This window comes from Manis javanica, chromosome 17, assembly GCF_040802235.1.
Source record: "Manis javanica isolate MJ-LG chromosome 17, MJ_LKY, whole genome shotgun sequence".
In the NCBI taxonomy this organism is placed as follows: domain Eukaryota; kingdom Metazoa; phylum Chordata; class Mammalia; order Pholidota; family Manidae; genus Manis; species Manis javanica.
The window spans coordinates 184,064-207,817 of NC_133172.1; the positions used below are offsets into that span (position 1 = coordinate 184,064).

The 23,754-nt window shown below is 44.4% G+C and overlaps 1 protein-coding gene across 1 annotated transcript; it reads left to right on the plus strand.

Annotated features, from left to right (window-relative positions):
* Positions 1-256: 256 nt before the first annotated feature.
* Positions 257-22,908, plus strand: LOC140846939 (uncharacterized). Its single transcript, XM_073225357.1, is given in 4 exon segments — positions 257-1,399; positions 13,930-14,098; positions 16,416-18,113; positions 19,817-22,908. Coding segments are annotated over 4 exon segments (2,727 nt in total). The 5' UTR covers positions 257-1,258; the 3' UTR covers positions 20,536-22,908.
* The last annotated feature ends 846 nt before the right edge of the window (positions 22,909-23,754 follow it).

Sequence of the window (23,754 nt, forward strand, 5' to 3'; positions counted from 1 at the left end):
GTAGGTTTGAAAAATTACTGCCTTTGTAGTATTGTTATCTTGCTATGTAGTATTGTTATCTTGTTATTACAAAATAATCTGTAACCATAGTAATTCTCTAGGGCTGAATGCCTCAGAAAATCCTATATAACCACTTAGTTGTAAGTGCTCAGGGTCCTCGTTGAGACCCGCTGCGACGGGCTGACTTGGACCCCAACTAGTTGGCTTCTGAATAAATTCCTCTTGCTTGTTGCATCAAGAAACGTCTTTGGTGAGTGATTTGGGGCGGCGCCTTCCTCAGGGGAATCCAACACTCGTTTCCAGTTAAACAGTTTTCTTAGTCTGCTCTTAATGTTGAAAGATCACAGCAGTTTCTCATGCTTAAAGTCTCAGTGAGTTGCCATGAAATCGTAATGTTAAAGGGACTAAAAGCTAAAGTTTGTTAACAACTGTGTAACCTTTATTTGCCTTTGAAATATTTTGTTATTGAAAACGATTGCATGGCATGAGAAATTGAATTATTCCATATATTTTTATAAGTGGAAAAATCTCTAACCAACAAATAATTAAAGTTGTTAGTGATTGTTTTCTTAATTTATCCTAAGCAGAATGGTAACAAAGCTTTTTTCAGCTGATTAAATGCACTTAGTTAACAAACCAAAATTTATTCTTAAAAATTAAACTGTGTAGAATCTAGACAAGATTCTGTTACTCCCAGAAAAACAGGTTTCACTGTAAAAGTTTAGATGGACAAACGTGTGACCACTTTTGAGAAAAGTTGTAATAGATTTTTTTGAGAACCACCAGGTCTTCTTGTTTAATTTATATGCTATGGATATGTTTGTATGTTTTAAAAAACATGGAGGACTCCATATTTTTTTAATGCAAATGATCTTATAAGCTGCTATGCAAATTCTATTAAAAGCTCTATCTACTACTAAGGAGTAAAACATTCTTGAAGCTTTCAGAGAAGACCTGTAGACTTAAGGACTTTCTCTGCTTTTTTGTATCTGGTCTTAGACACTTATGCTGAGTTATGTTCTTATTATTTTCACTGTTTGTAAGCTATTGATTGTAAGCCAAAGGTCATCGTTTCTCAGTCCCTAAATGAAGAAGTAAAATGCCTGATCTCTTTCATCTCAAAGCATATTTCTGGTCATATCTGAATATCTGTGTGAAGGAAAGAGACATTTAAATTTGAGATTCTGCTTAAACTTTTAAGTTGAATTTGACTATAGCCATATTCATTCTTTGTATGTATCTCTAACAGGTCTTTTGTATGCCTGGTGATATTATACTCTGCCTTGAGTTTAGACAGTTCTTTCAGCTAAATGTGAATTCTTATTGTAGCTTTTTTTCCCTTCCTGAAGATGAAAGCAGAGGAATCTACCATCCGCTACCATTCTCTCAAGAATGCTTGGTAACCTAGAATTATTTTGACTTTCTATATATTGTCTTTTAAAACTGACAGCAGCAGTCTCCCCTGCTGCCCCACCTTTTTAAGGTATCTCGTTTACTGTGCTGGGTATATAGACAATAAATGTGTAATGATAGACAGTTCTAATAGAATTAATGCAAAAAAACTGCTTTTACCTCTAGTTAACTCTGATATTTTCCAGAGGGCCCCTGGAACATGTCAGAAGAATTTTTTCTCATTAGAGAAAGTATTTGACTAATTTGGCTTATTTATCTGATATTTATTTACCAGGAAAGCACTGTCAAAGAGAATGATGCTAAACTTTGTTACTGAATGTTTTGTATTACAGAAATATCAGAATTTCCTTATGTCAACTGTTTTACAGTAAGCTCTCATCAGATCTTTAACCATTGTCATTTGTAAGTCTTTGGTCATTTATAGTATTATCCCTAAACTGGTAAAGAACTAGATTTCAGCAGAACAGGTATTAGTTACATAAGATTACATAAACTAAAGAAAATGATTTTGTGTCTTTTTGTTTCAAATGTTGCTGGTAAAGTGTTTTAACCTTGTTCTCTTAAACTGACAACAGTTTAGTAAATGACTATCTTTATGAGCAGAATTGAAACATCCTTCTCTCTACTTGATCCCTCCAGAGTTTAAAAACTTTCAGTGACTGTTTTTGTATTCCATGGCAGTATGTTTATTTGCACGAGTTCAATAAGAATCTGCTTTCCTTGTGAGAAGACTACTTAAGAACACTGGTTATACTACCAGGGCTTTGACTGGAATGTCGTACCTGAGAGACATGTGTATAGACTCAGATGTGAACAACTTTAAAGAACTAAGATTGACTTTATAAAGCCAACAAAGCCCCTTGGAAGAACTGGCCTGGTACCTTGCTTACAGAGTTCCCAGCAGCCTTACCAGGTGAGTAAAGAAAGTCACTTCCTGGCAGGTGCAGAGACCTCGAGAAGAGAAGAATTCATCCAAATCTACAGGTACTGCAGGCAAAGCCTGATGGCAAGTCTAGCTTGGCTGTCTGGCCTCAAGAGGCCTTTAAAAGTTCAATCTGAAATTCCTTACAAAAAGTTCCAGCAAAGCATATTTAAAAGAGCCTGTGTAATCAATTGCTCTTCTTGCTGCACCTGTGCAAATAATCAAGCCAGCTGTTAATTATTTTCTTAACCTAGTTACTTCTAGTAAAAATGAGAGTGATTTTAGAGAGAAGTATTGTTTCAATAATGCAGCCTCCTTCCAGAATAAAAAATCCAACTCCAGATGTTGCTACATAACCTAATAACACAATTTGTTTTATCTTGCCTAGAAGCCACAAAACTGCAAATAGTAATAGAAATGAAACCCAGAACAGAAGCGCCAGCCTTCTGAGGCCCCCTCAACTGACCAGTGATGGAGACCTAGCTGCACCCTTTACTGCGCCCCCTTCTCAGCACGAAGCAGCCAGAGCGGTCATCGCCCCTTTTCCCTAGCAGCAGCTAGAGTCTCTATCTGTAGAGGAGAGAATGAGACCATACCCATAGCCTTCCCTGGTAAAAACAGGTATTTAATCCCTCCTCCCGAGGGATGGTGGGCTTGTAATACTGGACTAACCCCATGTGTCTCCACTTCCGCCTTCAACTCCTCCCGTGACTTCTGCATTATAGTCCAACTAGTACCTAGACTGATGTACCATGATAATTCATCATTCATAACAGAATTTGAGTCCAACCAGAAGTTTAGAAGATAGCCAGTCTCGCTGACCTTAGCTGTGTTGTTAGAGATAAGAGTCGCAGCCGGAGTGGGAACGGGGGCAGCCGCTATTGTCCAAGGGAACCAACATTATGAAAGACTAAGGACAGCTATTGATGAAGACCTAAAGACCATAGAGCAATCCATTACAAAACTTGAAGAATCTCTGACTTCCCTCTCTGAGGTAGTCTTGCAGAATAGACGAGGGCTGGATCTGCTGTTCCTAAAAGAAGGAGGACTGTGTGCAGCTTTAAAAGAAGAATGCTGCTTTTATGCAGATCATTCTGGAATAGTAAGAGATTCAATGTCAAAGCTTAGGGAAAGGCTAGACCAGAGAAAGAAAGAACGGGAAGCCGGCCAAGGGCTATTTGCATCTTGGTTCACTAGATCCCCGTGGTTTACAACCCTGATATCCACTCTGGCTGGGCCCTTACTCATCCTTGTGTTGCTCCTCACTTTAGGACCCTGCATATTAAATCGGCTGATAACTTTTGTTAGAGAAAGAGTGAGTGCTGTTCATGTGCTGATGTTGAGGCAACAATATCATTCACTCACCCCACAAGAAGATACAAACATTCCATGATTGGAATGCCCCTGAAGAGAAGTGGGGAAATGTAGGATCTGAAAAATCAAAAGTTAGCATAAGTACAGCCATCTTAAAGGCTTAAATACCACCCCCTAACCTAGAAAGAGGAAAATTATTAGAATCTTGAAAAACAAGTTAGTCAGCCAGTGTTAAATGTAGTGACCTTTAGTTAGCTGACCTCAAATCAGTTAATCATACACACCAAGCTTATCTTGCTAGAAGCACCCTAAACATTCCGAAGGTGATCTTATCTAACCAGACCCCAGGATGTGGCGCCAGCCAAAGATTTATGTGTCTATGAAAAAACACTGTATTGTGATTGTAGAAAATGTTGCCCCCTTTGAAAATGCTATAAAACCTTCTGGCTTTGTGTGTTCAGGGTCCTTGTTGAGACCCGCTGTGTCGGGCTGATGCTTGGACCCCCGCTAGCTGGTTCCTGAATAAATTCCTCTTGCTTGTTGCATCAAGAGACGCCTTTCGTGAGTGAATTGGGGTGGCGTCCTCCTCAGGGAGAATCCAACAGTGCGAGTAGAGAATAGTCTGGGGGTTGGGTGTGTGTGCTGAGGTTAGACAGGAAAGCCGTCGAGGTGACTGCAGCAGTTCAGGCGTGTGCTTTTGGTGCTGGATGTGAGGGGTGCCTGTGCAGGCAGGAGAAACCGTTGGCTCCAAGATCTGCTTTTTTTTTCTCGTACCATTAATCTACAATTACATAAAGAACATTATGTTTACTAGGCTCCCCCCTTCACTAAGTCCCCCCAACAAACCCCATTACAGTCACTGTCCACCAGCGTAGTAAGATGCTGTAGAATCGCCACTTGGCTTATCTGTGTTGTACAGCCCTCCCCGTGCCCCACACCCCCAGATTAAACATGCTAATCATAATGCCCCCTTCCTTTTTCCCTGCCCTTTTCCCTCCCTTCCCATCCATCCTCCCCAGTCCCTTTCCCTTTGGTAACTGTTAGTCCATTCTTGGGTTCTGTGATTCTGCTGCCGTTTTGTTCCTTCAGTTTACCTTTGTTCTTATACTCCACAGGTGAGTGAAATCATTTTGTACTTGCCTTTCTCCGCCTGGCTTATTTCACTGAGCATAATACCCTCTAGCTCCATCCATGTTGTTGCAAATGGTAGGATTTGTTTTCTTATGGCTGAATAATATTCCATTATGTATATGTACAACATCTTCTTTATCGTTTCATCTACTGATGGACACTTAGGTTGCTTCCATTTCTTGGCTATTGTAAATAGTGCTGCGATAAACATACGGGTGCATCTGTCTTTTTCAAACTGGGCTGCTGCATTCTTTTTTTTTTTTTTTTGAAGCTTGTATTAAAAGTTTAATTGACTGAACAGTCAAAACAATTGTGGGTGAGGAAAAGAAAGAAGTATTTTCCTCCATAAACCTTTCCTTAGAAAAACCAAATACAATTTATAACATTTGATTCCTATGCTTTTTTGTCATTCAGAAATTATGCATAAAAAGGAGTTTATTCTTTTTCTCTGAATTTCTAAGTCTAAGATAGTAAATGGTTCCTGAAAATAATCTTTCTTAAGATTTAAAAGAAACAGATAAAGAGAAAAAAGATGGCTAAGAAGAGAGATGGTGACAGATCAAGCTTTTTATACCATTATAATTCTCCTTTCCACAGTTACTAATTTAAATCTTTAGCAGTAACACATTCATTTCTATAAATACTATAGTGACAGAGAGGAAAAAAATGGTTTATGGAAACACATGCACCAGCATAAAGCTAGTGTATTACAGGAATAAGCCTGCTTAGTGCATAGGTAATAATCGAGAGCTGGTTGTCCTCCGTAAGAAAATCAAAACGAATACACTGTTACATGACCTTATTTAGAGTCCCAGGTAGTATGTCCAGACATAGGAAAAGCATCCTTTCAAGATAACCCTTCTAAAACAATTTTTTAATTACCTTATACTTCTTTTTTTTTTTGGATCCCACTTTTATTTTATTTATTTATTTATTTATTTATTTATTTATTTATTTATTTATTTATTTATTTATTTATTTATTTATTTTATTTTGGTATCATTAATCTACAATTACTTGAAGAACATTATGTTTACTAGGCTCCCTCCTTCACCAAGTCCCCCCCACAAACCCCTTCACAGTCACTGTCCATCTGCGTGGTAAGATGCTGTAAAATCACTACTTGTCTTCTCTGTATTGCACAGCCCTCCCCGTGCCCCCCACGCACTATACATGCTAATCCCAATGCCCTCTCTCTTTTTCCCCGCCCTTATCCCTCCGTTCCCACTCATCCTCCCCGGTCCCTTTACCTTTTTTTGTCTCTTTTTTTAAATTTATTTATTTTTATTTTTTTGAAGAACATTATATTTACTAGGCTCTCCCCTACCCCACGTCCCCCCCACAAACCCCATTACAGTCATTGTCCATCAGCATAGCAAGACGCTGTAGAATCACTACTTGTCTTCTCTGTGTTGCAAAGCCCTCCCCTTTCCCCCACCCCCAACATTATACATGCTAATCATAATACCCCACCTTTCTTCTTCCCTGCCCTTATCCCTCCCTACCCTCCTATTCTCCCCAGTCTCTTTCCCTTTGGTAACTATTAGTCCATTCTTGGGTTCTGTGATTCTGCTGCTGTTTTGTTCCTTCAGTTTTCCTTTTGTTCTTATACTCCACAGATGAGTGAAATCATTTGGTACTTGTCTTTCTCCGCTTGGTTTATTTCACTGAGCATAATACCCTCTAGCTCCATCCATGTTGTTGCAAATGGTAGGACTTGTTTTCTTCTTATGGCTGAATAATATTCTATTGTGTATATGTACCACATCTTCTTTATCGTTTCATCTACTGATGGACACTTAGGTTGCTTCCATTTCTTGGCTATTGTAAATAGTGCTGCGATAAACATAGGGGTGCATCTGTCTTTTTCAAACTGGAGCGCTGCATCCTTAGGATAAATTCCTAGAAGTGGAATTCCTGGGTCAAATGGTAAGTCTATTTTGAGCATTTTGAGGAATCTCCATACTGCTTTCCACAATGGTTGAACTAATTTACATTCCTTCCCACCAGCAGTGTAGGAGGGTTCCCCTTTCTCCACAACCTGGCCAAAATTTGTTGTTGTTTGTCTTTTGGATGGTGGCAATCCTTACTGGTGTGAGGTGATATCTCATTGTGGTTTTAATTTGCATTTCTCTGATGACAAGTGATTTGGAGCATCTTTTCATGTGTCTGTTGGCCATCTGAATTTCTTCTTTACAGAACTGTCTATTCAACTCCTCTGCCCATTTCTTAATTGGATTATTTGCTTTTTGTTTGTTGAGGTGCGTGAGCTCTTTATATATTTTGGATGTCAAGCCTTTATTGGATCTGTCATTTATGAATATATTCTCCCATACTGTAGGGTACCTTTTTTGTTCTATTGATGGTGTCCTTTGCTGTACAGAACCTTTTCAGCTTGATATAGTCCCACTTGTTCATTTTTGCTTTTGTTTTCCTTGCCCGGGGAGATATATTCATGAAGAAGTCACCAATGTTCACATCCAAGAGATTTTTACCTATATTTTTTTCTAAGAGTTTTATGGTTTCATGACTTACATTCAGGTCTTTGATCCATTTTGAATTTACTTTTGTGTATGGGGTTAGACAGTGATCCAGTTTCATTCTCCTATGTGTAGCTGTCCAGTTTTGCCAGCACCATCTGTTGAAGAGACTGTCATTTCCCCATGGCTCCTTTATCTTATATTAATTGAGCATATATGTTTGGGTTAATGTTTGGAGACTCTATTCTGCTCCACTGGTCTGTGGCTCTGTTCTTGTGCCAGTACCAAACTGTCTTGATTACTGTGGCGTTGTAGTAGAGCTTGAAGTTGGGGAGCGAGATCCCCCCACTTTGTTCTTCCTTCTCAGGTTTGCTTTGGCTATTCTGGGGCTTTGGTGGTTCCATATGAATTTTTGAACTATTTGTTCCAGTTCACTGAAGAATGCTGTTGGTAATTTGATAGGAATTGCATCTAATCTGTATATTGTTTTTGGCAGGATGGCCATTTTGATGATATTAATTCTTCCTAGCCAGGAGCATGGGAAGAGTTTGCATTTGTTAGTATCCTCTTTAATTTCTCTTAAGAGTGTCTTATAGTTTTCAGAGTATAGGTCTTTCACTTCCTTGGTTAGGTTTATTCCTAGGTATTTTATTCTTTTTGATGCTATTGTGAATGGAATTGTTTTTCTGTTTTCTCGTTCTATTAGTTCATTGTTAGTGTATAAGAAAGCCACAGATTTCTGTGTGTTAATTTTGTATCCTGCAACTTTGCTGATTTCTGATATTAGTTCTAGTAGTTTTGCAGTGGAGTCTTTAGGGTTTTTTATGTACAATATCATGTCATCTGCAAATAGTGACAGTTTGACTTCTTCTTTACCAATCTGGATTTCTTGTATTTCTTTCTTTTGTCTAATTGCTATGGCTAGGACCTCCAGTACTATGTTGAATAACAGTGGGGAGAGTGGGCATCCCTGTCTTGTTCCTGATCACAGAGGAAAAGCTTTCAGCTTCTCGCTGTTCAGTATGATGTTGGCTGTGGGTTTGTCATATATGGCCTTTATTATGTTGAGGTACTTGCCCTCTATACCCGTTGTGTTGAGAGTTTTTATCATGATTGGATGTTGAATTTTGTCGAATGCTTTTTCAGCATCTATGGAGATGATCATGTGGTTTTTGTCCTTCTTTTTGTTGATGTGGTGGATGATGTTGATGGATTTTCCAATGTTGTACCATCCTTGCATCCCTGGGATGAATCCCACTTGGTCATGGTGTATGACCCTTTTGATGTATTTTTGAATTCAGTTTGCTAATATTTTGTTGAGTATTTTTGCATCTACGTTCATCAGGGCTATTGATCTGTACTTTTCTTTTTTGGTGGGGTCTTTGCCTGATTTCGGTATTAGGGTGATGTTGGCTTCATAGAATGAGTTTGAGAGTACTCCCTCCTCTTCTATTTTTTGGAAAACTTCAAGGAGAATAGGTATTATGTCTTCTCTGTATGTCTGATAAAATTCCGAGGTAAATCCATCTGGCCCAGGGGTTTTGTTCCTGGGTAGTTTTTTGATTACCACTTCAATTTCGTTGCTGGTAATTGGTTTGTTTAGATTTTGTGTTTCTTCCTTGGTTAGTCTTGGAAGGTTGTATTTTTCTAGGAAGTTGTCCATTTCTTCTAGGTTTTCCAGCTTGTTAGCATATGGGTTTTCATAGTTTTCTCTAATAAGTCTTTGTATTTCTGTGGGGTCCGTCATGATTTTTCCTTTCTCGTTTCTGATTCTGTTGATGTGTGTTGATTCTCTTTTTCTCTTAATAAGTCTGGCTAGAGGCTTATCTATTTTGTTTGTTTTCTCAAAGAACCAGCTCTTGGTTTTGTTGATTTTTTTCTATTGTTTTATTCTTCTCAATTTTATTTATTTCTTCTCTGATCTTTATTATGTCCCTCCTTCTGCTGACTTTAGGCCTCATTTGTTCTTCTTTTTCCAATTTTGATAATTGTGACATTAGACTATTCATTTGGGATTGTTCTTCCTTCTTTAAATATGCCTTGATTGCTATATACATTCCTCTTAAGACTGCTTTTGCTGCATCCCACAGAAGTTGGGGCTTTGTGTTGTTGTTGTCATTTGTTTCCATATATTGCCTGATCTCTATTTTAATTTGGTCATTGATCCATTGATTATTTAGGAGCATGTTGTTAAGCCTCCATGTGTTTGTGAGGCTTTTTGCTTTCCTTGTACAATTTATTTCTAGATTTATACCTTTGTGGTCTGAAAAGTTGTTTGGTAGGATTTCAATCTTTTTGAATTTACTGAGGCTCTTTTTGTGGGCTAGTATGTGGTCTATTCTGGAGAATGTTCCATGTGCACTTGAGAAGAATGTGTATCCTGTTGCTTTTGGATGTAGAGTTCTATAGATGTCTATTAGGTCCATCTGTTCTAGTGTGTTGTTCAGTGCCTGTGTGTCCTTACTTATTTTCTGTCTGGTGGATCTGTCCTTTGGAGTGAGTGGTGTGTTGAAGTCTCCCAAAATGAATGCATTGCATTCTATTTCCTCATTTAATTCTGTTAGTATTTGTCTCACATATGTTGGTGCTCCTGTATTGGGTGCATATATATTTATAGTGGTTATATCCTCTTGTTGGACTGAGCCCTTTATCATTATGTAATGTCCTTCTTTATCTCTTGTTACTTTCTCTATTTTGAAGTCTATTTTGTCTGATACTAGTACTGCAACACCTACTTTCCTCTCCCTTTTTGCATGGAATATGTTTTTCCATCCCTTGACTTTTAGTCTGTGCATGTCTTTGGGTTTGAGGTGAGTCTCTTGTAAGCAGCATATAGATGGGTCTTGCTTTTGTGTCTATTCTATTACTCTGTGTCTTTTGATTGGTGCATTTAGTCCATTTATACTTAGGGTGATTATTGGTGCATTCAGTCCATTTATACGTAGGGTGATTATTGAAAGATATGTACTTATTGCCATTGCAGGCTTTAGTTTCGTGGTTACCAAAGGTTCAAGGTTAGCTTCTTTACTATCTTACTGTCTAACTTAACTTGCTTATTGAGCTATTATAAACACTGTCTGATGATTCTTTATTTCTCTCCCTTCTTATTCCTCCTCCTCCATTCTTCATATGTTGGGTGTTTTTTTCTGTGCTCTTTTGTGTTTTCTTTGACTGCTTTTGTGTTTAGTTGATTTTATTTTTTGCCTTTCGTTAGTATTTGGTTGGTCTGCTTTCTTTGCTGTGATTTTATTTTCTCTGGTGACATCTGTTTAGCCTTAGGAGTGCTCCCATCTAGAGCAATCCCTCTAAAATACCCTGTAGTGGTGGTTTTTGGGAGGCAAATTCCCTCAACTTTTGCTTGTCTGGGAATTGTTTAATCCCTCCTTCATATTTAAATGATAATCGTGCTGAATACAGTATCTTTGGTTCAAGGCCCTTCTGTTTCATTGCGTTAAATATATCATGCCATTCTCTTCTGGCCTGTAAGGTTTCTGTTGAGAAGTCTGATGGGTTTTCCTTTGTAGGTGATCTTTTTTGTCTCTCTGGCTGCCTTTAATACTCTGTCCTTGTCCTTGATCTTTGCCATTTTAATTATTATGTGTCTTGGTGTTGTTCTCCTTGAGTCCCTTCTGTTGGGAGTTCTGTGTGCCTCTGTGGTCTGAGCGACTATTTCCTTCCCCAGTTTGGGGAAGTTTTCAGCAATTATTTCTTCAGACACTTTCTATCCCTTTTTCTCTCTTCTTCTTCTTCTGTTACCCCTATAATGCGAATATTATTCCGTTTGGATTGGTCACACAGTTCTCTTAATATTCTTTCATTCCTGGAGATCCTTTTATCTCTCTGTGCCTCAGCTTCTCTGTGTTCTTGTTCTCTGGTTTCTATTCCATTAATGGTCCCTTGCACCTCATCCAGTCTGCACTTAAGTCCCTCCAGAGATTGTTTTATTTCTGTATTCTCCCTCTGCACTTGCTCCTTTAGCTCTTGCATATTTCTCTGAAGATCCATCAGCATGGTTATGACCTTTATTTTGAATTCTTTTTCAGGGAGATTGGTTAGTCTGTCTCCACAGGTCCTCTCACAGGGGTTGTCTGGACTATTTTGGACTGGACTAAATTCTTCTGCCTTTTCATGGTGATAGCGGTGGCTGTAGGCCGGTAGCACGTGTGTCAGCTGGGAGGACCAAGTCCTTTCCTGCTTGCTGGATGCCTTGCCCTCCTCTGCTGCCTGTGTGGGTTACCTGCACTCCTGGGGCAGCCTCCGGGTTAATCCCCTAGCTGCTGTGGGCAGGGTCTCTGTCAGAGTAGCGCGGAGTCCTGCGGAGAGTGGCAGGTGTGCCCTCCTGTGAAAGTGGTGCCCCTGCGGTGCAGCTGTGTGCCAACAGTGGCCTTTGGGTCTGGCCCAGGTGGCTGTGCGCTGGGCTGAGATTCTGGGTGGCTTCTGGGGGCACGGCTGCTGCTGGGGTGCTCCTCCGCCCCTGCCGGCATGCGCGGGCCACTCCCGGGCCGCTCTGTCGCCGCCGCTGCTGGCTCATGTGTGCCGGTCCTGGGCTGCTCAGGCACAGCCACCACAGGCTCATGCGGGCTGCTCTGTCGCCGCTGCCGGCTCACGCGGGCCAGCCCCGGGCCACTTGGCCACTGCTGCCACGGGCTCACGTGGGCTGCTCCCGGCCCCTCTGGTGCTGCCGCCCCCGGCACACACTGCCGCTCCCGCACTACTGGGCCAGTGTGTCGGGGTCTGCGTCACTTGGGGGAACGACTGGCAGGCTGCTTATATGAGGGGCTTCAGAGCTGCGCTGCCTCCCAGGGGGTTAGGTCCCCTAGAGTTCCCCGGGATTCCCAGGTGCTAGGCTGAGTGTGCCGGGACTACTTCGTCCAGCTGTGGGGTCCCTGTCCCTTTAAGACTTGCAAAAAGCACCTGCTTTTCTTTTGTCTCAGGGGCACCAGTTGTGGGGACCTGCTTGCAGGTTTTGCTTTTCTATTTCTCTAATATCCAGCACCCCGTGCATCATGTGTCTGCACTCCCGGTGCGGATTTCTAGAGCTGGTTGTTTAGCAGTCCTGGGCTCCCTCTCCCTCCCTGCTCCGACTCCTCTCCTCCCTCCGGGAACTGGAGGAAGGGGCGCTCAGGTCCCGCTGGGCCGCAGCTTGTATCTTACCCCCTTCGCGTGATGCTGAGTTCTCTCAGATGTAGATGTAGCCTGGCTGTTGTACTGCATTGACTGGTGTCTCTTTTAGGAATAGTTGTATTTGTTGTATTTTCAAAAATATATATGTTTTTGGGAGGAGATTTCTGCTGAACTACTCACACTGCCATCTTGGCTCCCTCCCTCTCAGAGGTGTTTTTGAGAATCCTAGATCTGCTTTTTAAGTAGGGTGGACTTGATTTCCTAATGTGGGGCAGTGAGATATCCTGATAGGTTTTTCAGTTGTGGGAGTTGGTGTAAGGAGTAGATTTGAGAGGGAAGTTAGTTGGGTTTTGGCCATATTGTATTTGAGATGCCAGAGTGACTGCCAAATTGAGGTGCCAAGTGTGCTTTATGCCAGGTCCAGGCTGGAGAAAAAGGAGGTGTGGAGGCTTGTGTGTGGTCACTGTGTGTGCAGCTGTGGGTTGGGTTCAGAGTAGTGACCAATCCTTTGAGCAGAGAATAGGCCTGGGATGAAAAAATGAAGCATAAAAGTAACAGGTAGAAAGACATTGGAGCCGTAGTTAGACTGGTATACTTCTCTGGCTCAGCAGGTGTTGTGGCCTCTTCCCTGGGACTCTGGGGGCTTGTCAGGCTGGGGAGTAATGGGAAGAAGGGGTCTGCCTGAGCAAGGATTCCCCAAGCCAAGGGTCGAGGTCAGTAGGTCTGGGATCTGTGTTTTAGGAGTGAGGACAACTATGGCTGGTGAGGGGACAGCATGTACACGGGGCAGAGGGGGGAAGGAGCAGAGAACCTCACTCTTGATTCTGGGGTGCTGAAGGTTGGAGCAATGAGGCTAGGAGGCAGGCGTTAGTAAGAAGGGTTATAGCTGCTGCCTCTGGCAGTGAGGTTTTTTTTTTTTGCTATCTGGGGCAGGCCAGGATCAGTAATAGATCGTCATTGCCCTTTTCAGGTATTCCGTGTGCGTATTGGGATATCAGGTTACTGGGAAGTGCCTGTGGTGTGGACAGGGAGAAAGGCAGTGGTACAAGAGGTCGTGGGGAGCAGAGATTTGGGGCAGGGTGTCCAAAAAGTGACATGTACAAAGTAAGGGAATGTGAGCCAATGGACCCACGACCCTGAAGGGGTGAAAGGAGAGTCAAAATTTTCTTATATCCAGGAGGTGTGGTTTGGGGACAAAGGGAAATTGGCCCTTGTGTGGGGAGTTGGTGTAAGGAGTAGATTTCAGAGGGAAAATAAAGAATTGGGAGGGGGCTACTGCCTGCAAGCCGACACCTCAGACAGCACCCGTCTGCCTGGAGCTCCTCTCACTGGATTGGCCTGAACACAGTGGCCAGCAGGACTGTGGAGAGAGAGGGGCACCAGTGCCAGGGCCTAGCATCCCTTCTGAGGTGGAGGCCTGTGGGGACGGGTTAGAGGAGAGGAGGGGCTCATGAGAAGAGGAGATGCCAGTGGTAGATGTGACAGAACTTTGAGTCACAGGTCAGGAGCTTGAGCGTGCCCATCTGACTGTTGTTTGTTTTTTAGCCCACCTATTGGTCGCCTGGCTCAGCTATCCCGTTGTTGCAGACCCCAGTGACCTTCAAGGATGTGGCTGTGTACTTCTCCAAGGAGGAGTGGGGAATCCTTGACACAGCCCAGAGACGCCTGTACCACAGTGTGATGCTGGAGAACTTTGAGCTCATGACCTCACTTGGTAGGGCCCCTATGTCCTGCCGCAGCATATTGGCCAGCTTCTGCCCTATTCCTTTTTCCTGTAGAAAGTTCTGTTTGTCATAGAGTCAGACTATGGTTACTGCTTCCCTCCGAGTTTTCCTGTTGCAGGTGCTGTGGGTGCTGGGACCAGGCTGTGTGCATTCCCCCCATCTCTCTCTGAGCAGCCTCATGAACATCCCTAATAGGTGTTGCCCAAGGGACTCATGGCAGTAGAGGGATCAGGCATCTCTGGTCATCCTGACAGATATCACCAAGCATGACCAGTTCCTGGCTGGGTGGCTCAGTGTGTGGCTGAGCTGAGGCTTTGCCCCTTCTCCCTGAGACAGTTTGTATTTTTATTTTTTTGTTTTTTTATTAAACTATCATTGAAATACACTCTCATGAAGGTTTCACAAGAAAAACCATGTGGTTATTACATTCACCCTTATTATCGAGTCCCCCCCCATACCCCATTGCAGTCACTGTCCATCAGTGCAGCAAGATGCCACAGAGTCCCTATTTGTCTTCTCTGAGCTGCACTGTCTTCCCCTTGACCCTACACACACCATGTGCACAAATCATGATGCCCTACAATCCCCTTCTCCCTCCCTCCCCACCCTCCCTTCTCCACCCTCCCCTTTGGTAACCACTAGTTCCTTCTTGGAGTCTGTGAGTCTGCTACTATTTTGTTTCTTCAGTTTTGCTTCGTTTTTATACTCCACAGGTGAAGGAAATCATTTGATATTTGTCTTTGTCTGCCTGGCTTATTTCACTGAGCATAATACCCTCTAGCTCCATCCATGTTGTTGCAAATGGTAGGATTTGTTTCATTCTTATGGCTGAACAGTATTCCATTGTGTATATGTACCACATCTTCTTTATCCATTCATCTACTGATGGGCACTTAGGTTGCTTCCATATCTTGGCTATTTTAAATAGTGTTGCGATAAACATACGGGTGCATGTGTCTTTTTGAATCTGAGAAATTATATTCTTTGCGTAAATTCCAAGGAGTGGAGTTTCTGGGTCCAATGGTATTTATATTTTTAGTTTTTTGAGGAACCTCCATATTGCTTTCCACAATGTTTGAATTAGCTTACATTCCCACCAGCAGTGTAGGAAGGTTCCCCTTTCTCCACAACCTCGCCAGCATTTGCTGTTCTTATTCTTTTTGATGCTGGCCATCTTAACTGGTGTGAGGTGATATCTCATTGTGGTTTTAATTTGCATTTCCCTGATAATTAGTGATGTGGAGCATCTTTTCATGTGCCTGTTGGCCATCTGGATTTCTTTGGAGAAGTGTTCCCTGAGACATTTTAAAATATATAATAGATACACCAAAAAGTTTACTGTTTAAAGTGTACAATTCACTGATTTTTAGTATGTTGACACAGTTGTATAAATACCACCATAATCTAATCTTAGAATGTTTTCATCACCTAAAGAGAAACTTTGTACCCATTAGTAGTCATGCCCCATTATCCCTTATTCCTTCGCCCTCATCCACTGGTAACTGCTAATCTACCTTATGACTATATAGATTTGCTCGTGCTAGACATTGCATATTAATGGAATTATATAACATGTTTTTCTTTGGCTGTCACTTGGCATAATGTTTTTGAGTTCTATCCCACATACAAGTGTCCCATTTCTTTTTGTGGCCAAATGACATCCCACTGCAGAGCTGTGCCGCTATCTGTTTGATCCGTTTGTCAGTTGGCGAGCAATGGCTTGTTTACACTTTTTTGCTGTTATGAAAAATGTTGCTGTGAACTTTCACATACAAGTTTTTGTATACACAATGTTTTCATTTCTCTTTGGTAGATATATAGGAGTGGAATTAACAAGCTGTTTTCCAAATGGGCAGCACCATATTACATTCCTACTGCCATGTATGAGTGTTCCAATTTCTCTACTTTTTTATCAGTACTCGTTATTCTATTTTCTTTAGCTATTCTCATGGGTGTGAAATGGTATTTTATTGTGGCCTGGATTTGCATTTCTCTAATGACTAATGATGTTTAACAATTTCATGTGCTCACTGGCCATTTATATGTCTTTTTCTGAGAAATGTTTATTCAAGGCCTTTGCCCCATCTCTTCATTCTTGTCCCAGTAAGGACCTCCTTTTCTCTGGCTTGGCTGGGCACAAGTGGGCCGTTCTCCTGCACAGTGGTCCTTCAGTCTCATTCTGGCCCCGTTGGCCTGTCAGCAACCTCTTGAACACACTCCTGTATGTGTCAGTCGCACATTTCTAATGAAGTCAACCCATTCCACTAAGTACAACACTCCGTTAACAAGAAATTTTTCTGATTTCAGGTTGTTGGCATGGAGTAGAAGACAAGGAGGTCCATTCCAAGCAGGATGCTGCTGTGGAAAGGGTGGTCAGGATCCCTAGTGCATATCCTTCTACCCAGAGGGCTGACAATTGTGACATGTGTGGCCCATTCTTGAAAGACATTTTGCACCTAGAAGAACACGAAACAACACATCCTGAGAAGAAGACCCCCTATATATGTGGAGCATGTGGAAGAGAATTTTGGTTTCGTGCAAACCTTCACCAGCACCAGAAGGGGCATGATGGAGAGAGGCCCTTTAGATGGGACAAGAATAGGGACTTATTTATGAGGAGCTCTGTAGTCTTCCTGTCAGAGAAGCCCTTCATTTGTGGGGACGGTAGTAAAGATACCTCAGACAGCCATGATCTCCTCCACTACTCAGCCATTGACAGTAGTGGGAAGCTATATAGCACAGAGTGCAGGGAAGCCTTCCCGCACAGTTCTAATCTTGGACAGCTCCCAAAAGTCCATACCATAGAGAAGTTGTTCAAATGCAGTGACTGTGGAAAAACCTTCCAGAAGAGCTCCACCCTCCTCAACCACCTAAGGACTTACTCTGTAGAGACACCATTTAGATGCCCAACAGTTGAAAATTCCTTAGAGGATAAATTAACCTTTGTTAATCACCAAAAATTTCACACTGCCGAAACATCTCATGTGTGTAGGGAGTATGATAAAGTCTTTAGTCACCCATCTAAACAGAGGAAGCACCAGAAATTTCATGCTGGAGTAAAACATTATGAGTGCAGTGACTCTGGGAAAACCTTTAGTCACAAACTCACACTTGTTCATCACCAGAAAAATCATACAGGAGAAAGGCCTTATGCGTGTAGTGAATGTGGGAAAGCCTTCAATAACAGGTCACATCTCACTCGGCATGAGAAAATTCACACTGGAGAAAGGCCTTTTGAGTGCAACAAATGTGGAAGAGCCTTCAGCCAAAGCTCCGATTTCCTTCGGCACCAAAATGTTCACACCCAAGTAAGACCATATGGGTGCAATCAGTGTGGTAAGGCTTTCAGCCAAAACTCTGCTCTCATTCAACACTGGAGAGTTCACACTGGTGAAAGGCCTTATGAGTGCAGTGAGTGTGGAAGAGCGTTTAACAGGAACTCTAATCTTGCTCAACACCAGAAGGTTCACACTGGAGAACGGCCTTTTGAGTGCAGTCAATGTGGGAAAGCCTTCAGCGATAGCTCCACCCTTACTCAGCACCAGAAAGTACATACTGGGCAAAGGCCTTATGAGTGCAGTGAGTGTAGAAAAGCCTTCAGCCGCAGGTCCAAACTGATTCAACACTGGAGAGTACACACTGGAGAAAAGCCTTATGAGTGCAGCGAATGTGGGAAAGCCTTTGCTCACAGTTCCAGTCTCATTGAGCACTGGATAGTTCACACAGGAGAAAGCCCTTATGAGTGTAGTGAATGTGGAAAATTGTTTAGCCAAAACTCCACTCTTATTAAGCATCAGAGAGTTCACACTGGAGAAAGGCCTTATAAGTGCAGTGAATGCGGGAAGTTCTTTAGCCAAAAATCCATCCTCATTTATCACCAGAGAGTTCACACTGGAGAAAGGCCTTATGAATGCAGTGAATGCGGGAGAGCGTTCAACAGGAACTCACACCTGATTCGTCACCAGAGAGTTCACACACAAGAAAGGCCCTATGAGTGCAGCCAATGTGGGAAAGGCTTTAGTGAAAGATCCACACTTGTTCGACACCAGAGAGTTCACACCAGAGAAAGGACTTATGAGTGTGGCCACTGTGGGAAAACCTTCAGCCGCCTCTGCAACCTTGCTCAGCATAAAAGGATTCATACCTGAGTAGAGCCTTATGGAAATGGTTTTGTGAGAAAATCTCCACCAGGTCAAACTTCATGTAGCAGAATACCCACAGAGAAATTATCTACATGTACCACTAATCTGCCTTTTCTGAGCAGACCAGGAACCTAGGCAGAGCTATCTCTCCACTGGAGCATAAACATCTTTCCAGCCTGCTTGAATCCAAATATTTGCAGCGATCATCTACATATGCAAGGAAAAAAGAGCTACCTTCCTAGAATGAATCAGGATTGTCCTGGGCCAATTGGAGTAGCTTTATTCCCATTATCACTGGGTTAGGGAATAAACTGACCCTGTTCCAATCAGCAGGCTTTGAGGGATGTCCAGTTTGGGCTTCTCAGGAAGATGCATGTTCCTTATGAATGTCGTCAAGTCTGCATGTAATTCCAGTGGTGTGTCCAGTAAGCCCACAAATCACCCTCCCCTGAAACCACTAATCTTGGTCTGCCCAATATTGCATAATAAAGACCTTATAAGACATGTCACCTTTAGTCTTGGGGGTTGTGGTGTGGTAGGTTGAGAGAAGATATGGGTAGAGTTGGGGAATGGCTTATAGAGGGCACCCAAAAGTATGTGCCTCAGGTACTAGAAATGCAGGGAGTTGCTCTCCTATTGTGGCCTACTTTGCATTGCTCTCTGAAGGACTGGGAAAAACAGGCTTGTGGAGTGAACATTGTGGCCTATGTTTCAGAGCTCCTGAGGGCCGGGAGCTCACCCTGAGGAGGGAAGGTACTACTTAGCAACACGAGAGTGGACTGTTGGGTTAGGAGGCAGGTCCTTACTTCCCAGGGAGAAGTCTGGGCTCCCCATCTGACAAGTTGTCTTCTGGTTCCTAAAAGAGATGACCCTGAGAGACCATTAGAGTCTCAGTGGGTACTATATATGGATAGAGAAGCACTGTGTGTGGTAAGGGGAAGTCAGACAGTAATAAACTATAGGCCTATGCCACCTTGGACAGAATAGCAGCTGCAGTTATCCGGTATGCAGGGTGAAGCAGGTATGATGATACCCGCAGGGGCAATGTGGGAGCCATCATTATTACAGCAACACAGGCTGTGGAGAAGACTGGCAACCTAGAGGGGACTTGGCTATTCTAAAGGTCCATAAAAAAAATTTCTGGATGACTATTGAAAGGAAAGGAGCGACACATAGCAGCAATTCACCGGAGAATTCCGCTTTATTAGGGAAGGTGCTGGGTTATATAGGAAGGGGCATGAATTGATTGAGGTGTCACTTCTATGGGGCTGGTGGCTGTTGGCTAGGTGCTGGTATTGGGAGGGGGGTGAGAGGTGATTGGGCTTCAGGTGGCGCGGGCGGGAACTGAGGACCCCGAAGAGAAGCGGGAAGTTTGCCATCTTACTGGTGGGGACCCTTCATTCCCCCCTTTCTCCTCTATGGGTTTGTGGATGTTGCTTTCTCTCTGGCTGCTTCCTGCTGAACAGGGGCGGAGAAGGGAGTGAGGGCTTGAGGATTGGGAGGAAAGGGTTGATAGGACTCCCCGCAGTAAGGACGAGTAGACCCTCATAGGCCGCCTGGCGCCAGAGAAGTCCTTCCGCTGCGGCGAGTGTGGCAAGGCCTTCAGCCACGGCTCCAACCTCAGCCAGCACCGCAAGATCCACGCTGGCGGGCGGCCCTATGCCTGTGCGCAGTGTGGCCGCCGTTTCTGCCGCAACTCGCACCTGATCCAGCACGAGCGCACTCACACGGGCGAGAAGCCGTATACCTGTGCGCTCTGCGGGGCGGCCTTCAGCCAGGGTTCGTCGCTTTTCCAGCATCTGCGTGTGCACCGAGGTGAGAAACCTTTTGCCTGCACGCAGTGCGGCCGCGCCTTCAGCCACAGCTCCAACCTCACGCAGCACCAGTTGCTGCACACGGGTGAGCGGCCTTTCCGCTGCGGGGACTGCGGCAAGGCCTTCGCCAAGGGTGCTGTGCTGCTCAGCCACCGCCGCATCCACACGGGCGAGAAACCGTTTGTGTGCACGCAGTGCGGCCGGGGCTTCCGTGAGCGCCCCGCCCTCTTCCACCACCAGAGGATCCACACCGGTGAGAGGCCCGTGCGGCGGCCCCGAGTTAGGCCTCCTTCGGGGGCATCGTCAGAGGTTGCACTGGGGAGGGAGACCGGCCCCACCCCTGCCTCAGGGCCAGCAGAACTTCAGAAAGCCCTGAGACCTCAAGTTACAGCCCGGCCCTTCCCTGCCTGTCAGGAATCCCTCCCGAGGCTGAATATCACGCGTCCTCTGCTCGTACATACTTCGGAGTAACCCTTTACGTTTATAGCGGTTTTGTTGCACATAGTGACAATGTGTTAATTCCTCTATCCCCAGGAGGTCAAGCGGCAGAAATATTGTCGGTGGGGTACTGACACAGAGGCTGTAACGTGGTGGGACCAAGATCTGAGAGTCAAGAGTGCCACGTCAGGCATATTGTGACTAGAGGGGCTAATGTGAAGAGTGGGAGTTGCGGTATACGGGGTGGAGGTAGTCCAGAGAACCTGTGATGTCCACCCACTGACAGCCACGTTTTGGAGGTCCAGGTGGCATATGGGGGTAGGGGTTGTTGTAAAGCAGTCGTCAGGTACCTTTGGCTGCCTGCTGGGTGGTTGACCACCAATATCTAGCCAGTGTCCCCTGATCCTGCATCAGTTCTGCCACCAGCCCAGAGAGTGGCTACTCTTCCCCATTCCAGGCAGTTGGTGGCCCTGGCCTGGGCCCTCTGCTTTAAGGAATTGAAGGGAGTACAGCCTAGAGAGTTACGCCCTACGCTGACCTCCTGGGCCTGTGGTGGCACCCCTCTGACCTCCTCCCTGTGTCTGCCTCCCAGACGGGAGGGCCTAAGTAAGGCTTTCTGGGTCCAACACCACAGACTGCCCCACTCACCTTCCAGGCACAGTTCAGCCTCCTGAACCCCAAGCGTGGTCCCTGCTTATGCCAGAGAGCAGCACACTGGGGGGTGGTCACAGCGGGGTTTGAATTCGGCCACTGCACGTGTTTCTTCAAGTATTTATTGAGCATCTGCTGTGTACCTGGCAACAGGCCAGGGGCTCAGTCCCACCGAGCCCCATCTCCCTGCCCTTGAGGTGGTTGCCACAGGAGAACCTCCCAGCGAGGTGTGCAGAGTGGCAGTGCTTGCAGCCAGATTTGCCTTGCTGTCCTGAAATTTCGCATTCGTTCTGACCAAAAGGTCAGTTCCCTGAGAGAAGGGATTTCTGCCTGTTTCCCGAGGGCCTGGCACACGGTGGGTGGCGACAGGCAGAAGAGACAAACAGATGGGTTAAGACATGCTGGGAGCAGAGTCCTGGGGACAGGAACACCACTGCCAACAGCTCTGGGCCACAGCCAGGGGGCGGGGTTGATGGGTTGCCCTATGGGGCACGGGGGCAGAGACCAGGCCAAGACAGCCCTGGACAGGGGTGAGCATTCCGTGGACACCTCTGAAGAGGGAGCAGGTTCCATGGGCCTTGGGTCGCGAATGGCCTGTGGTGGTGGCTCTGGCTCTGCTGTGGCTTCTGGGGACTTGCCTGCAGTGTGCTTCTCAGCCTGATGGTGCTGCTTTGGTCCCAGCTCAGCCCCTGTATGCCCCCCCCAGCTGCGACTGGTGACCATGGCCCTTACACTGGTTCTGCTGTCCCTGTGGCTGCCTGCTGATGTGGCCTTCAGTGTCAGGATCCCCCATGGGGGATGGCCATCAGGGATCCCTTGAGCTGCTGTCTGACCAGCACCATAGTCTGTCACTGACCCTGTAGCTCAGTAAGAAGCTGCCGACCGTGGAGGTGTACAGCCTGCAGCTACTGAGGTCCAGTGGGCCAGGGGTGGGGGTGGGAAGCTGGTAGTACTGACCATACCTCAGGTGTCCAGCCTGCCCAGGTAAGGCTTGGAGATGCCATGTATTCCCAGCTGGGTCCTCCTCCTGGCAAAAGGTCACCTCATTCCCCAGAAGTCTGAATGGCTTGTCCTGACAGATAGACTGACTGTCTTTGTTCATAGACAGATGGCCAGAAATTGCAGTGGGCATAAGACGTAAGAACCCTAGAATCATTAAAGAAGGGAAATGTGTCATACTTTGTGATTTAGTGTAGAACACTTAAAGATATTTTATATAGTTATTCATTTTCTAAACTATGGGAATTCAGAAACCAATTTCTTGAAATAAAGTCTTTGAAACAGTAACTCATAAACTCAATATTTGAGCCCAGAGGTCATATAACTTGACATTTGGTTCTGTAGAGTCTTCTAATGTGTTAGCTAGGTCTTTGTTTCCTCTTGTGTATATATTCCTGTGTTACCAGTAACATATTCTTGGTCTTGTCACAAGAAAGAATTCAAGGACAGACACAAAAAAGACTGAGTTTTATTTTTTTGGAAAATAAGAGTTTAAGGAAAGAGAAAGTACTTGGTTGGGAGTTGTCCCGAGGGTAAGTCTCGCCAAGGATACAGTAAGGAGCTTTTCTATGTCAAAGGTGATGAATATTGACTAAGTGGGAATAGGTTGCAAAGGGAACAGGTGGAGTCTTCTGGGAGTTCCAGCATGTAAACAACCAGCTGTATGTGTGTACAACATCCTGCTAAAGTCCTCTTCCCTCATTATGTCTATCTACCTACTCTAACACCTGTATTAAATTTTTTGCTATAAAGTGGTATTGTAGTATGTAGGTATTTGTTGGTGGCTGTGCATGGGTATTCTCTCGAGACTTTTTTCGTTCAAGAAAGCTAGTTCTCCAGTTCTCTAATACCACTGGCTGTCCAACAGTTCAGTTCTGACACAATCTACCCAGCGTGGACGCAGACCCCATGGGTATAGGGCTCAGTTCCTCAAGAATGCCTCTGCTTCTGTTGGATTCTCCCTGAGGAGGACGCCGCCCCAAATCACTCACGAAAGGCGTCTCTTGATGCAACAAGCAAGAGGAATTTATTCAGGAACCAGCTAGCAGGGGTCCAAGTTAGCCCGACGCAGCGGGTCTCAACGAGGACCCAGAGCACACAAAGCCAGAAGGTTTTATAGCATTTTGAAAAGGGGTAAAATTTTCCATAATCACAATACAGGGTTTTTTCTATAGGCTCATAAATCTTTTGCTGGCGCCACATCCTGGGGTCTGGTTAGATGAGATCACCTTCGGAATGTCTAGGGTGGTTCTAGCAAGATAAGCTAGGCATGTATGATTAACTGATTTACAGTTGCTAACTAAAGGTCACTACAATCGACACAGGCTGACTAACTTGTTTTTCAAGATTCTAATGATTTTCCTTCTTCTAGGTTAGGGGGTGGTATTTAAGCCTTAAAATGGCTGTACTTATGCTAACTTTTGATTTTTCAGATCCTACACTTCAGATGCCAGCCCCAAATGGGGTCCCAAGGCACCCACTTTTCTGCCTGGCAGATTACAGATTCAGCGTTTCCACACCCCATGCCCCCCCCATTCATTTATTTGCTAGAACATCTCACAGAACTCATGAAAGTGCTTTACTTACTGATTTATTATTTTT